General features: G+C 51.1%; 6 protein-coding genes across 6 annotated transcripts; 5 read left to right on the top strand and 1 right to left on the bottom strand.

The window, feature by feature from the left end:
* The first annotated feature begins 413 nt into the window (after positions 1–413).
* Positions 414–2,728, top strand: STEHIDRAFT_145494 (uncharacterized protein). The gene is made up of 7 exons (XM_007301296.1): positions 414–520; positions 609–734; positions 798–1,055; positions 1,131–1,479; positions 1,539–1,738; positions 1,814–2,026; positions 2,115–2,728. Exons 1-7 carry the CDS (start codon positions 491–493, stop codon positions 2,283–2,285), a joined length of 1,347 nt encoding a protein of 448 aa, XP_007301358.1. The 5' UTR covers positions 414–490; the 3' UTR covers positions 2,286–2,728.
* Positions 2,729–2,907: 179 nt separating this feature from the next.
* Positions 2,908–4,574, top strand: STEHIDRAFT_166597 (uncharacterized protein). Its single transcript, XM_007301295.1, has 7 exons — positions 2,908–3,517; positions 3,584–3,683; positions 3,737–3,845; positions 3,910–3,962; positions 4,019–4,098; positions 4,157–4,269; positions 4,329–4,574. The coding sequence occupies exons 1-7, from the start codon at positions 3,346–3,348 to the stop codon at positions 4,347–4,349; spliced, it is 648 nt and encodes a 215-aa protein (XP_007301357.1). The 5' UTR covers positions 2,908–3,345; the 3' UTR covers positions 4,350–4,574.
* A 1,320-nt stretch (positions 4,575–5,894) lies between these two features.
* STEHIDRAFT_166596 (uncharacterized protein) lies at positions 5,895–7,069 on the top strand (the record flags this gene model as incomplete). Its single annotated transcript, XM_007301294.1, has 7 exons — positions 5,895–6,066; positions 6,135–6,234; positions 6,299–6,410; positions 6,474–6,526; positions 6,589–6,668; positions 6,725–6,837; positions 6,896–7,069. The coding sequence occupies 7 exons, from the start codon at positions 5,895–5,897 to the stop codon at positions 6,914–6,916; spliced, it is 651 nt and encodes a 216-aa protein (XP_007301356.1). The 3' UTR covers positions 6,917–7,069.
* A 94-nt stretch (positions 7,070–7,163) lies between these two features.
* Positions 7,164–9,289, bottom strand: STEHIDRAFT_108916 (uncharacterized protein; the record flags this gene model as incomplete). Its single annotated transcript, XM_007301293.1, has 2 exons — positions 7,164–9,093; positions 9,210–9,289. The coding sequence occupies 2 exons, from the start codon at positions 9,287–9,289 to the stop codon at positions 7,164–7,166; spliced, it is 2,010 nt and encodes a 669-aa protein (XP_007301355.1).
* Positions 9,290–9,807: 518 nt separating this feature from the next.
* Positions 9,808–11,008, top strand: STEHIDRAFT_93369 (uncharacterized protein). Its single transcript, XM_007301292.1, has 4 exons — positions 9,808–10,092; positions 10,203–10,297; positions 10,426–10,713; positions 10,787–11,008. Exons 1-4 carry the CDS (start codon positions 9,900–9,902, stop codon positions 10,838–10,840), a joined length of 630 nt encoding a protein of 209 aa, XP_007301354.1. The 5' UTR covers positions 9,808–9,899; the 3' UTR covers positions 10,841–11,008.
* Positions 11,009–11,243: 235 nt separating this feature from the next.
* STEHIDRAFT_119410 (RCC1/BLIP-II) lies at positions 11,244–14,270 on the top strand. Its single transcript, XM_007301291.1, has 7 exons — positions 11,244–11,546; positions 11,643–11,868; positions 11,940–12,160; positions 12,223–12,720; positions 12,786–13,069; positions 13,151–14,070; positions 14,234–14,270. The coding sequence occupies exons 1-6, from the start codon at positions 11,266–11,268 to the stop codon at positions 13,537–13,539; spliced, it is 1,899 nt and encodes a 632-aa protein (XP_007301353.1). The 5' UTR covers positions 11,244–11,265; the 3' UTR covers positions 13,540–14,070; positions 14,234–14,270.
* Positions 14,271–14,880: the final 610 nt, after the last annotated feature.

Raw genomic sequence — 14,880 nt, 5'->3', positions numbered from 1 at the left:
GCGATACTACTTCTCCGTGTTCTCAGGCATCACTTTAGCGGGGAATCCGACATGGCCCAGCGGTGAGTGGGGAGTGACTTGGTCTCGGAGACGCGGATGTCCCACACAGGGTCTAGGCACTTCTTAATTACCCGGGACAATTCGTGGGACAAATGCCTCCTTTGAAAGGATGCGTATTCCTTGCATCGCAAGTATTCTAGCAGCCAAGTACAAAAACAAGTAGTTGTGGTACAGAGCCAACCTGAGCACAACTTGAATCTATCGAGTGCTAATTGGTGGAGGTGGGACCGGGACGGTGGCTCGATGGGAAACGTGGCGGAAGTACCTAATCAGCCGGTTCAGGCATCTGGGGAATCTCTGCCACTTCACCTCCAGGCCCTTTTCATTCAAAATTTCCTTGTTTCTCTCCTCCACCCCGCTTTCTCCCATCGAATCTACTCATAAATCTGCCCTCACTTGTCCACTTATCTCCCGTAAAGAAATCCCAACGATGTCTGCTGTGTCCTCGCCGTTAAACGCGGTAATTGTCCCCGCCTCATCTTCTCGCTACTGTCCCGCGTGTCACGTCATGGCTTTCGACTGAGACAGTCTTCCCTGTTCTTCCCCAGGCACACCAACATGCTGCTAACGCGGACGATTATCTGAGCCAAGGCCTGTTCATTCCCGCCTCTGAGGAGCACAAGAAGGCCGCGGACGCGTTTCAGGCCTGTGTCGAGGCGTCCAATGACGAGAATGTCAGTTCGAAGTTTGTTGTGTCCCGCATTCATTTCCAATTTAGGACTATCATTTGTGTATAGGCGAAGCGAACACTGCGGATGCTATATAACGAACACATAAAGGAAGCGAAAGAGCTGCAGAGGAAAGTCGACAAGCTGAAAGAGGACGGAATTGATCCTTCGCTACCCCAGAAATTATCCTCCCCTACACGCCCTTCCCCCACGCCTTCAAACATTTCGCGAGGTCCCTCACCAACTCCAACATCGAACCTCCGGGGTCCTTCAATGATAGACTCGCAGCAAACAGTTGACGAATCATTCATGGTTTTGGGACAGCAGGTACGTCATACAACCTTATATTTTCTCCCTCGTAGTTCGGTTTCGTTCATACCCCCATCCCATGAACATCGCCAGTCTGCGGACGCTGGTGACGCGTTCAACAAGTTCTGGAAAGCAATGGAGACACTAGACCATCTATCACAACCAGTCGCCTTCGCCACAGCTTCTCTTGGCTTCCACGAGGTTTCGCGAAGAACCCTCAAGAGAGAAGGCAGTAATAGCAGTGACACGGATGTGGAGGATACTATACGGTCGAGAAAAGGATTCGCCAGAGGACAGTCGAGAGCTCTTTCGCCAGACAACTCGTTCGCAACCGCATATGATGGAGACGCTGGCGGTGCACGGAGTACCATGGCGAAATCCAGCAGGATAAGCCAATCTATCGTAGATTTGAGGAATGATTTTGATGAGATCGTGGATGAAGGTGAGTAGTATGAGCTCCTTGTTCTCACCTCTGGCGCTCAACAAGCATCTTGAACGCAGACTACGACTCGTCCGACTCCTTCTGCATGATCCCCTCAAAATCCGAACCTTCCACGTCCACACTCAAAAAAGAGGTCTCGTCACTCAAGTCCGAGCTTGAAGCTGTCCGGAAACAACTCGAAACCGCAGAACGTACGATCAGAATCCGTAAGGAACAGGACCATCAGCTTCGGGATAACATTGTTGTGGCCCGCACACAGGTGTGTTCTCATGCCCTCGTCTGATTTCTGTACTAAAGACGCAAATACTCATCGCATTATCTCTCCGCCTTGTAGGCACAACGCGCAATGGGTGCGTCTGCCGTAATCCAGCGTCCAGGACAGTCCGCATTCGACCTCAACGCCCTCAATATGGCCTTACCTCCAATGCCCTCTGCTATCCTCCCTGTCCCTACTGTTCCCAATCGCGATAAAGAGGCACAACTGTCACGTCGCGTCAAAGAACTAGAAGAGGAAGTCCGAGCTGTACGCATAGAGAACGAGAAACAGGTACGTTCAGCACTTGATCGCAGTCTCCCACCTCTGTCTTGTTCTGCTACTGCTGCGACGACTCACGCAATCGTCTTTGAACCCTCAGAAAGCAATGATCAACAAATTCCGAGAGAAGTGGGATAAGTTGAAAGAGTCCGCGAAACGCAAACGGGAAGCCAGGGCAGCGTCCGGCGCCCATAATTCGACGGTACACGAGCGAATTGACGAGGAACCCGAGGCAGAGGCAGAGCAGGATGAGGCGCAAGCACAAGCTTAATACGCCTGCTTTTGCTGTGCTCGAACGTTTGCGCGTTCCCCTCTTATAGCGCTATCTAGTTGTGACGGTGGATTCTTTTTACTGACAGGATAGATTCGCGGACTGTACGGAGTTCGGTATCGGAAGGTGCGCGGTTGTGCGGTTGAGATATGTAGACACGGCATAGCTTGCGTCATCGTGGGCATGCCATAAAATGTCTTTTTGTCGTCGAGCGGCTGTAACTCGCGCCTCCATGAAGGCTACGGTGCTGAGGGGTGATATGAACGGATTCTCTGTGGTAACACGACTCGGATGTATCAATAGTGTCTTATTCCACTTACTATACCTGCTCCTCCTATTCTTGGTTCTTTCCTTGACCATTGTACATGCTTCATCAGTCCTCCACATTATGCTTTTTTTGTACCCCTCTACTTTTTGGAATCAGTAGGTGTGTCTCGTCTTTGCCTCTCCTGTAAGTGCAACCTCAGTAACGTCGGTTCGGTCATGCGTTCGAATTCTGAAACTCAAGTGGCGTCGATGTTTGCTCGTGTTTGTTCTTGATAGGATCTCAAGCCTTTGCCAAACAACCTGTATGACCGATCAGTGACTTGCTAATGCCTCCGAATGAGACACCCGTTCGTATCACGCTTTCGCGTCGCTTTTCTCGGCATGTTCGTCTCGGCTTCTGGCTGTCGCAGTCTACAAGCAGTTTGCGCCTCCTGTCACCATCGGATCGATTGAGATGGCGCACAGCAGCCGGGAGTTCTCATTACAGTGTCGGATGTCACGTCCGCAGTGGTTCAAGCAGGACGTCTCAGGTTTTTTCTTCTAATGCGATACATGCGTTCCAAATGCCTCTCGAGATGACGCTAATTACTCTCGCGCTGGCTCCAAAGGCTGATCGAGATAACGGCAGTCTAAGGCTTCACTCGCTTTCCTTGGCCACTCGCCGCCTACTCAAGAGCTGGTATATAACTGAGAGCCTCCAAGGCTTTTTATCCTCATCTCCAACATCGCCAACTTCTTCGTCCACTTCCACATCTACACTTATCTCATTCGTAAACCCCATCCACATTCAACGATGCAGCAGACCCGTTCAATGATCTCTCTCCTCGCCTTCTTGGCAGCCATTCTCATGACCACCACTTGTGTCGATGCTGCGAATCTTCCTACTAGGCAAACAAACGCCGACCGCCTTCGTCGCAATCTTGGCCCTATGGCCCCTGTCAAGAGGGTTCCCACTCCCGCCCTCGGTTCGTTGCTTTCTTCTTGTTTCCTAATCTGATACAGGATACTCAATTCTATATCAATTCTCATAGCTGCCAGACAAGCCGCTGCCTCTGCAGGGACAACCCAGGGGCGAGCCGCGATTACTCTGGCTGATGGAACTGTTCTTGGCCATCTTTCTGCTGACGATCCGTGAGTCCTATTCGCAACAGCCATATAAAGTCCATGACTCACAGTCCACACAGGAGTCAAGTTAACGCTGATAGCACCACCACGAAGAGACGCCGTGCTGCCAGCAGTGATGTTGTCTTGAAGTTTGTAGAGGGCGCCGCAAACGGCAGCTTGTTGGCCCAGGTCTGTCCCTGAGTTTCTTGCCGTGATAATGCGTACTGACTTCATTACCCGCCGCTCCCTGTAGAATGCCAACTATTCACCACCGTACATCGGCCAGACTGATGCCGACCTCACTGGGTATGTCACACTCATCCAGTCCACAGCTTACCTCCACTCACACCCCCTCCTGTCAGGTCTATTCCATTCACAAACGTTGCGGAAGGCGACCTATCCACGATTTGGACCTTGAACTCTACCAGCGGAACCCTTTCAGGTATGTCCACAGCCTCCCAATTCGTCACCTCCTGTTATTCATTCGTGACCCATTACAGCCCAATGGACCAACCCAGACGGCAGCAAACCGTCTACGTACATCCTTTACCACAAGGCTAAGACCCAGCTCACTTTCTCCAACACCGACACTGTCGAAGGTGCTGAGGCAGTCGTAAGTCCGCATCCTTATTCTACAGCTATCATTGTCGCTAATATTTCCCTCGTTACCAGACCCTTTCGCTCAGCGTATAAAAAGCATGTCCCTAATCTGATCCAGCATGCTTTGTTCTCTTTGTGCACTTGTAACACTCCACGCATGTTTGTACAGCCCTCCTTCTGCATCCCTTCTCACCCATCACTCCAGCACCGTTGTTATCATATGATTTTCGTTTCCTCCCCATTTCGCACGATCCTTCTTGTCCCCTCTCCTGCACATACACTTTATGATACATTAAGTACACTTGCTACATATCATCAGCCTTGCAATAATCATCCAAAACCACAGTTCAATTTTTTTGCGTGACTGTTCTTCTGGCACCTTATACAGTCACATTGGACAATCAGTCGGCCATTGGTCGGCATACGCACTTAGCTCGATCCTTGACAACGTCGTCCAAGCTAAAAATGCACAATCCGTATCCATTCGGAAAAATGAACCCATCTGCAGCCTGCTCCCCCTTTTGCACTCTCCCGTCTCGCCACACTCTTTGCATTACGGCCTTGAAAGTCAAGTGGCACTCATGTTTGGTCGTATTTGGTCATGTTAGGACCCGAAGCAATAGCCAAACATGCCGCGAAAGACAACGCTTGTTCATTCAAGATACCGAAGCCTGAGACAACCTCCTGCCTATCACGCGATTATACCGAGTTATGCATGAGCTCGCGCTTGACCTAGGCTCTGACCAACCGTTATATATGACGTGAAGGGAATCGTTCACCGATACACTTAACCACTCCACAGCTACTCAGCGTGCAAACGCTCTATCATGCCGAATACTGTACTTTTTCGAGCAGAAGTTCACGCCACCGCCCCTCGGGCGTTGCCGTGATGACATAATCCACCTGTGTCCTGGTTCACAAGCAGGTCGGGACATGGGACACTGTTCACGAACTTTCATGCTTTTCCAGGGATATCATGCTTCATAACGGCCCTGTGGCCCCTCCTTGGCTGCTTTTCTGCACCTAATACAATATAATGACAAGCAAACCCCAGATTTCACCTTATAGGCATTGACGAGGCCAAAATGAGGTCAAATTGATGTCAACAGGATATTTTCTGAATACTCGCTAATTCTCGCTTTGTCCCGTTTACCTGTTCACTCCAGGTCAACGGTATGGGACTGTCCCGGGGCACAGGTTCGTTCGCGATCCCCGTGGGACACGGGACACGAACTTGTGCGCGAAAAACTACAGTAAGTAATGCTCGGGACCGTACGTCGTTACACCGCCCTCGATACAGCCTTTTCAGTAGGAGGTCTCAAAATGTCTCAGATTTCTTTTTTCTTCCTCTTGTTTTTTTTGGGTGTGAGACATGCGATGCAGTTGACTCCCGGTGATGCCATGCTCATCGATAGACCGTAAAAGATGCACAGGCATCGGAAGTCTAGGATATACTCCACCCCCTGAGGTGATACTTGCGGCTGGTATGACCAAAGCTAACTCGTATATAAGCGAGAACGTCTTAGCGTTTCTATCCATCACAACTTCTGTCTTTAGTTCCATCTTCACTGTTCTTCCTCATCCATCCCATCAATCTCCACACATCGAACGCCCAGACTCCTCCATCAAACCACAACCATGCAACAGACTCGCTCCCTGATCTCTCTCGTGGCCTTCTTGGCAGCCATATTTATGGCCACTGCTTGCGTTGATGCTGCGAAGCTTCCTGTAAGGCAGACCAACGCCGACCGCCTTCGTCGCAACCTCGGTCCTCTGGCCCCTGTCAAGAGAACACCTACCCCCATCATTGGTTCGTTATTTTTTTCTGCGTTTGTTGCATCGATGCAAGCCACTCATACTCTACACCTCCTCCTACAGCCGCTAGGCAAGCTGCCGCATCTGCAGGCACAACGCAAGGACGCGTCGCGATTACTCTGGCCGATGGCACTGTGCTCGGCCATCTTTCTGCTGACGACCCGTGTGTATATATATACTCTCACCCGAAATTGTAACACAACTGACAGGCTGCGTATCCATGTTAGGAGCCAAGTTACCACCGATGCCAGTTCCACGAGGCGGCGTCGTGCTGATGCTAGTGGCGATGTTGTGTTGAAGTTCGTTGAGGGCAGCGTCAACGGAAGTCTGTTGGCTCAGGTTGGTACCTTCACCCTTTCCCTTTGTAGCCGCCGTACTGACCCCAGTTGCCTGATCGTGCAGAATGCCAAATATTCACCGCCTTACATCGGTCAGACAGATTCTGAACTTACTGGGTGCGCACATTGCCATGTTTTACATCCGACACGTCATCTTAGTCTCGTCATTCCGATTACAGCCTCATACCGTTCACGAACGTTGCCGAAGGAGACATGTCTATGATCTGGACTCTGAACTCAACCAGTGGAGCGCTCTCTGGTACGCCCATACCACGCTCCCTGATCGTAACCTGAAAACTTACTATATGACCACAGCTCAATGGACGAACCCTGACGGGAGCAAGCCGTCTACGTACATCTTGTATTCCAAAGCCAAGACCCAACTCGCTTTCTCCAACACAAAAGACGTAACTGGATCTGAAGTAGTGGTATGTCCATCCCCTTCTATATAAGTCGTCCAGCTTCTCTAATTAGTGAATTTCTTAGACCCTGTCCCTTAGCGTTTAAAAACACCCGCTCCGTTATCTTTTGCATGATATCTTTTCGAATGTTATCCCATCCACACTTTCCATAGTGGCAACATTCACATGCATCTATGTATATTCGTGATACGCAAAACACCTGTATCTGATTTATTGCACAATGAAAAAATGCTCAACCCCATACTCTCCCCCTTGGCTGAATAAATCAACCTCATTCCGCATGCGCCCCCGCCAATCCAACATCTGCCAGTCCACCAGTTTTCAACCCCAAACTAATCGTCCCTCTTGGCTATAGCCCAAAATTGGGTGTCCTCCACATTTTCCACAATGATTTCCGTACCCGCACTTCTCTCCAAGGTATTCCTAACCCTTTCAATATCTGTTCTCGACGTCGCTTTCGTTACCAACAAATGCACCGCACCGAGAGTCGAACCCAATCCCCTGCGCCCGTCGATCAAGCGACTCAATATCCCCGTGGTACTGCCACTTTGGTCTTCACTAACGCGGGGCAGCTTCTTGCGTAGCTGCGTACGTTCTTGACCGGGTACTAGCGTAAACGTGTCGTTAGTGTTGCCTAACCGCTTTTCGACCGTCAATGTACGAGAGAGATCGGGTTCGAAGAGGAAGAGGCGTTGAAGACCAGGCAGGCAAGCTCGTTGCCGCGCCGATATATCGCCAGTATTAACGTGGCCTAGGCTTGAAGGCAGAGGCTGTGACTCGAGTATATTGATCTTCAACAAGGTGTCCAGGAATTTGTCTGCGACTTGATGGCCGCACAAGATGTTTTGCAGCCCGCTCAGGCGCTCCACAGCGTTCTCAGTGTCTTGGATACTCCATCTGAATGACGGGCGTGGACCCACGAAGAAATTATGGCTGGGGTAGGCAGAGTACATCGCTAGCGTCTTGACAGTCTTCCAGTTCGCGGGCACGATGTCGATAAGACGAAGGAGTGTGACGTTGGCGACCTTGTCGTTCGAACGGTCAGGTATTGGGAGGGAAAGTCGTACTTCGGGTGGACGGATACAACCTGGGAGAGGCAAAGAGGGAAGAGGACGAGGCAGTATGCCGGACCCGAGATGGATCATGAGTGTGCTAGTGGCCGTATTGTCATAGGGGGTGGAGCCATGATGGGTGTACTTGAAGAGAAGTTCGTTGAAGATTGACTTCGAGATCACAGATGCAGGAAAGCACAATGACTGCACTAGACCAAAGACGCGATCATAGGCCAGCTCGGGTGTATCGAACAGCGGGCCAATGCGCGTCGCGTCGATATGTAGCACAGACAGTGCCTTCCCAAGCACCAGCTGCTCATAAAAGCGGAGGACATCATCGAGTCTATCGCAAGTGACTTTGAGACTCTCCAACCGAGGAAGGACGACCAAGGGGGCACCTGCTGTCCTAACAGGCCATTGGAGCGGCATACAGTTCTGGAGCTCCAGATCCTCTAGCGAGTGCGACAGGATTCTGAGGGTTGAAAGAAGCTGTTCGGCAGGTGTACGTACGCGAGATTCTATCTCTCTCCGACTCTCCTCGAAAGCCGCGCTGCAGCTGAACCCGATAGACAAGGAGGTGAGAGCCGATGTTGTGAAGATGGGGGAGTTCCACGCGGGAATAACATTCAAGAGTGAGAACCAGCGAAGTTGAGGTGCAGAGGCGCCCCCGAGCCAGGTAAGAGGCATACGGAAGTAATCTGATCTATCAATGGTAGGCACGGACTCGTGTGCATGGAACTCGAGCCGTTCGAGGTGGGGTTGGGTTTTCTCAAGTTGGTCGAGGGTGGGGTCGTTGGCGACATGGAAACGTTCGAGGTCTATTTCGAGAGCACGGATCTTCGGGCGAGTTGGAAGCTTGAGCGTGAATTTGCGCAGTTTACCGTGAATCAAAGATGAAGAGGTGTGTCGAAGGGTCAGCGGCACGCCATTCGACCGGCGAAGCATCTCTCGCGACCACTCTTCTCCTAGAACGGCAGGGTCGATGTACGTCCATAGTGTCTTACAGCCCAGGGCTACCTTTCTCCATTCGCGACAGACTTGAGTGGCAAATATCCATCCCAGATGCAACATGTCCACCTCTGGTACATTGACACCAGATGGACCCTGACAGGAGCCTCGGGAAGTGATGCGATGCGGTGGAGCGAGTTGGCGGAGGTTTACGAGTATCCTGCGAAGAACATCCTTTGGAAGCCTTCGAAAGAGCTGTACACTGCACAGCGGACGAGAGTTGATAATGTAGGTGGGCAGAAGTGCGAAAAGAATTGCGACGTTGAAGAAAAAAAAAGTCAATAAACGACTCTTTAGTGATGCAAGAGAAAGGCTCACGATCTCAATGCGACCTCAGAGGACGGGTCCTGCTCGATCTTTCGAGTAGATACTATAGTTTTTGAATTTCGACGAGGCATAGCACAGGTCGGGTGCGCTGTCAGTGGAAGGGGGTCAAAGTGGGGGTAATTGTAACCTTCAAGAGCTTTTATACTGAGCAAATAATAAGTCATGGATAAGAACAAAGAGCACCCGTCCAGAAGGATGCGGGGTGAATTGAATAGACGTAAGGAATCTTTTGTACGTCGTTTTGCAATCATTGTTCTTGCATTGTTCGACAAGAAGGGAATCGGAGTGCCAATTTGGCTCAGGAACAAGATTTCTAAGCTGGAACCAGCACACTACGAAGTCTTTCAGGAGCCAGGCATCAGGCCTCAGGATCGGAGAGACTATAGCGGAGTCAGTGCTGGTGAGTGCAAAACGTGGATGGCCGTCATGATCAAGTGTCAAGCATGTCAAGGCCACAATGCAATGTCCAAATTCTTGGTGCCACATTGATACGGTGACGTCAAAGACGCGGTTCAACGCGGCGACCATCCTCGAACATCCTTCCCCGCAATTATTACATTTGTAATTTCTTCTGCTCCCTGTTCTTACCGCTGATCAACTGTCTCAAAAACTCTGGTATATATCAGCGTTACCCAGTAACTGGTGCCTCTCTTTGCATATCAAAGCTTCAGAAACGTCCCTATGGGTTCGGCCTCTTCAAAAACAGCACGTAAACTGCCCAAACAGCCATCTTGGGCTGGTGCTCGAACACCCGGACCTGGACCGGCTGCAGTTCAAGCCCAAGCCGCTGCAAATGATGCTGTCACATCGCAGGGTCCGAAGACTATGAGGAGCCAAAAGGAGAGTCCGTATGCGAGCGGGAGCAAGGACGAAGGTGCGTGCTTCTTATACTGAACAATTTTTGAGGATGCGTGGCACTGAACTTTCCTTGAGCGGGTGGTGCCCTATGGTGGATGATGGATGGTTGTGTATGGGGCTGAATAGCTATAATGAGGGACGCACAGGATCCTCAGCTGCATGCAAATTTGACGAGGCTCGGGCCTGTCAAAGTGGACCATCATATGCAGAGTATCAAACTGGTGTGTACTAAACTCAACTTCTACTTCATAGCGCTATTGTTACCTGTCTACCTTCTCTCAACCGTTGACTCTTACCACGACGTTGATTGGCTAAAATCATTCACCTTAATCTTACCTCCACTCCACAGCGGGGCGAGGAAGTCAACCGATCACATTCCTCCCGCCTCCAATCCGAAGCCGAGGCCAACTCCTCACAAGCACCACATAATCGTATGCTCGCCATGACACTTTCTGATCTCCTCGACGAGCGAAAACATGTCGCGACACGAAAAGAGTTGACGAGCCTGGCGGAGAGGTATGGAATTGACGTGGAGAAGCTCGAGAGCGTGGCGAGATTTGTGAATACACCAACGGTCGAGGACGGTAGCGTGAGGACTGTGACAGATAGCGATGGAAATGAGAAGGTCACTATGCTGGTGAGTGATGATCTTGTCGAATTCTCGATGCGTTGGTTGGAGAGCGAGACTTACGGTGTGCTTTTTGGCTCAGGCTTCGTGGAAAGATCCTGTCATTGTGAATGATCCCTCGGCACGTATCGCATAGCGTGAATCTCAGGCTCAGGCCCTCGTTTTCAAAAAGACGTACAGTTTCGTTTCTCGTTTCTTGCTCGTCTACCATTACATTATTTGGGTTTTGCGTCGACCCCTATTTAAATAAGTAACACCACTCCGTCCGTGGCTAGTTCTAATATTGGAATAAAAAGAGAATGGCATCCCAAGTGGTCACGTCTACCTGTATTGAATCCTGCGATACCCGCAAACCGTGTAAATCTTTGTTTAAAGAGCAAGGCCAGAGCTGTGGCCCACCAGAGGCGGAAAAAATGAACTCGAGATGATTGGACGCCACACGCGTGTTTGATTCCGAACGTCAGCTGACCGCGATACTCTTCCGTCATTTCGCGTCGAAGCCATCCAATAATCCTTCGTGATACACCCCGGTCGAGCTCCTTGGCCTGAATATTCTTTACAATGTTCAAGCAAGTAGGCAAATCCGCCAACTCCCGCTTACTTCGGAGGCTACACTCCCATGCATCCTCTTCTGGGTCCAGAAAAGTTACACGAGCAGCCATTGGCGGATCCATACTCCTTACCTCTGCAGCACTCGCCGGAAGTCAGCTCTCAGACGGGTTTAAAATATACAACGATGCAGACCTTATATTCGAGAAGAAGAAAACTCCGAAGGAGATCGAGATTCCGGCAGTAGAGGATAAGGATGGGAAGCTCAGGGCAGTCGTGTGGGGGTCGAATAGGTACGTCCATCCTCTCGTCTCCGTACAGTGTCATACTGTACACGAGAGGGTGTATAGGAGTGCAGATCTACAATGACGTTCATTACCCTTGTGCAGGAATCACGTTCTTCTTCCGGAGGATGCTACAGAGTCAATACGCACGCCTGCAACGGCCGCGTTCCTCGAGAATGTCGCATTACGGGACTTGGCTTTGCATGAGACGCATGCAGCTTGTGTGGATGCGAGAGGCGATATCTATCAATGGGGAGATGGCTTCTATAACTCTTCCAGCTCTGAATCACAATCACAAAATAGAGGGCCAAAACTCACGTTGAGCGGGAAGGTGCGTACATTCATTCCGTTCCTCCTACTCGAAATTGGGATCCCTGATATCTCATACCTGTGTGTATGTAGAACATCACACAAATAAAACTGACCGACTCTCGCGTCTTTGCCCTTTCTTCATCCGGAAAAGTTTACGTCCTCTCGTCACAATCCGAGAAACAAGCGCCTCACCCAGGTCTTCCGACGCCCGGGAGCTCACCGTGGTGGGGCACAGGTTGGATATGGGCCGAGGAAATAGGGGTGGACTTCATTGAAGTCGTTCCGGCAGAATCACTCTCGTGGGGTGAAAAGTACACTCTCAACCATGCTCTTGACCATGAGACTCCTTTATTAATATCCTGGGATCGTGCAGATTCGTGTCAATAGCAGCAGGAAGGGATCACCTCCTCGCTCTGACCTCCTCTGGTCGTACCTTTGCCCATCCTATCGACAAAGACGCAAACAGCCACGGCCAACTCGGTTTCCGTAAATTCGACATCGCAGACCCATCGTCCTCCACCTCTCTATCCCGCTTGCACGTCGAGCTCATCCCCAAATCTGCCGTTGACCCGTATGCGAACAAGGCAAGATACAACAGACAGACGCGCGGCAATCAATGGTTTGAAGCTGCACCTCCGTTGAACGCAGAAGATGGAGCTTCATCGTCGGCTCCGACGCCGAGAGACATGTTGCTGCCTGTATCGGAGAACCTGATGGGCGTGAACGACGAGCCCATAAGGTTTTGTGATAAGTTGTTCGAAGTACCAAGTTTGAAGGGCGTGAAAATCGATCAAATTGCGGCGGGTGCACGGAGTAGTTACGCGAAGACGGATTCAGGGAGAGTACTTGGATGGGGAGCGAACGAGTATGGGTACGTACTCTCTACGCTTTGTCTCATAATTATCGCTGATCGTGAGCTGGTTTATACTCGTACAGACAGATCGGCCTAGGCGGTACTGTCACCCTCGACACTGTCAACATCCCCACCGAAGTCGTCCTATGGCGCTCCACCTCAGGAAACACACAGACAAAATGCATAGACCTCAACGCAGGCGGCAATCTCGCGTTCTTCACCGTCGAGCGCATCGACGGGACAGGTATCCCGACGATCGAGCTGCTTTCGTGTGGGAACGGACAGTATGGGGGCTTGGGGAACGCGATGTACAGTAATGCGCAGGGTGTGCCGGTGAGGACGAAGAACGTTAGTGGGTTACTAGAATGTGAGATTTTTTTCTTGTGACTTTGGTTGTGTGTTTCTCGTTCAGGGATAGAGTATGAACTGAATTGACATTGTGTGATAGATTCGGAAAAGACAAATAACCTCCAACCCATCCCTCCATCCTCACTCTCCATCTCTTCCGACGGTCACGTCCTCCTCACACTGGATACGCTCCTCCGTTCCGGTCCCTCTTCCTCTCCCTCTTTTACAAGCACCACACCCACAACAGGCCAAGACCTCTTCGTCTGGGGCACAAACTACGACTACCAGCTCGGCACGGGCAAACGCACTTCGAGCGCCGTGCCCGTCAACTTGACGCGAGGGGACGGGAACAGGTTTATGTTGATGAGGACGAAGGCTGCGGAAGTGAGGGATGGGAGTGGGAGGGTCTGGAAGAGGGGGGTGAATGTGGAGCAGGTGGCGGTGGCAGGGGTTGGTGGGAGTGCGGTTTATTGGAGGATATATCAGTGAGGCTGGGATGTGAATGTGACGGATTGGTGATGCTAGAGAGGACCTGGTTGGGGGAACCTGCACGGTGAGGCGTGGTGGTGAGGGGCTGGTGATGGAAGGCATGAAGCGCCCGTCCGTGCGTGCCGTCAGGTTTTTCTGACTATCACGCATTCTATTCTATACTTCTGCACGAGTACTTCTCGGTCGGGACGTCATCAGTGTATCATTAGTTCCCATTATCTTTATCAACCCAGCTCATTTACTTCTCAGGATCGAATATGCATGTCCTGCGCGTGGTGCAGAGTTCTGATACCCCCGTGCTTTTGTGGCGCCTGCATGGAAGCGCTCTAACAAGATTGCGGACACCGGCCGTCCAACATTCGGCATCCAGACTGCTCTGTCTGGCCCTCAAATTGCATTAGGTCGGTCACCGAGATCTGATGTGCGTGTTCAACTGAACCACGTCGTGAAGTTACTCCCCACGCCTAAGATCGTATTCGCGATCTCCCTCGCCACGATCCTATCCGACTGTTCCGAAGGGTGTAGCTCATCGTACCTATAACCACGCCGATGCATGCCACAGTCAGGTTCAATCAGCATCAGTGCTCAGCGACGATAACGGTAAACAGAGAATCAGGAAACATGAGCAAGGGGCTTCCGGAATCAGATGCACAAGGGCAGAACTGAATTCGAGATCGTCAGGAAGCTTGAAGACGTACCAGACGAAACTGTCTCTATCCGTCCCATTCGCGATCGTACACACGCCCGTATCAGTGGGGCTCTCGTTCAGCTCGTACACGCAGGACTTGACGGCGCCAGTGGTGTTGAGGGGGGCGGTGCCGTTCAGGTAGGCGGAGGGGTTATCGAGGATAGAGGTGAAGAGGGCGTGGGAGTCGAAGAGACCTGTTCGTTGTGCGTCAGTGTGTGTTCATCGGCGTAGGGGATTCAATAGTGAATTAGTATTAGGAATGTGACGAAGAAGATGATTCAGAGGGAGAAAGAACGGACCGATGTGAGCATCGGGAAGAGAAGCGGGCAAAGCTTCGAGCATGAGTCGAGCGATTTCGTTCGCAGAGACGCTGAGCTCCGTCATGAAGAGATGCCATTCTGTCGTGTTGCGTTCCCGGGTCCAGTAGTGGTTGGTGTAGGAATCGTTAGCGTAGAGAGGGGTGCGCTCCAGGGGAATGACCTTTATGACAGAAAAACATGAGCACACAGGGGAAAATGGATCATAGTCCATGTATGTGTATGAGATGGGACAACAGAAGCGACCGGAGTATACTGACGTTTTGCCAGAGAAAGTTCCGAGCCCCACTATCGTAGAGCGTCTTCACCCAGTCAATCGCACATTTCGTCGTGTCG

This window comes from Stereum hirsutum (genome assembly GCF_000264905.1).
Source record: "Stereum hirsutum FP-91666 SS1 unplaced genomic scaffold STEHIscaffold_3, whole genome shotgun sequence".
Lineage (NCBI taxonomy): Eukaryota > Fungi > Basidiomycota > Agaricomycetes > Russulales > Stereaceae > Stereum > Stereum hirsutum.
Note: the sequence above shows the minus strand (reverse complement) of the source record. Positions and strands in the feature narration are given on the sequence as shown.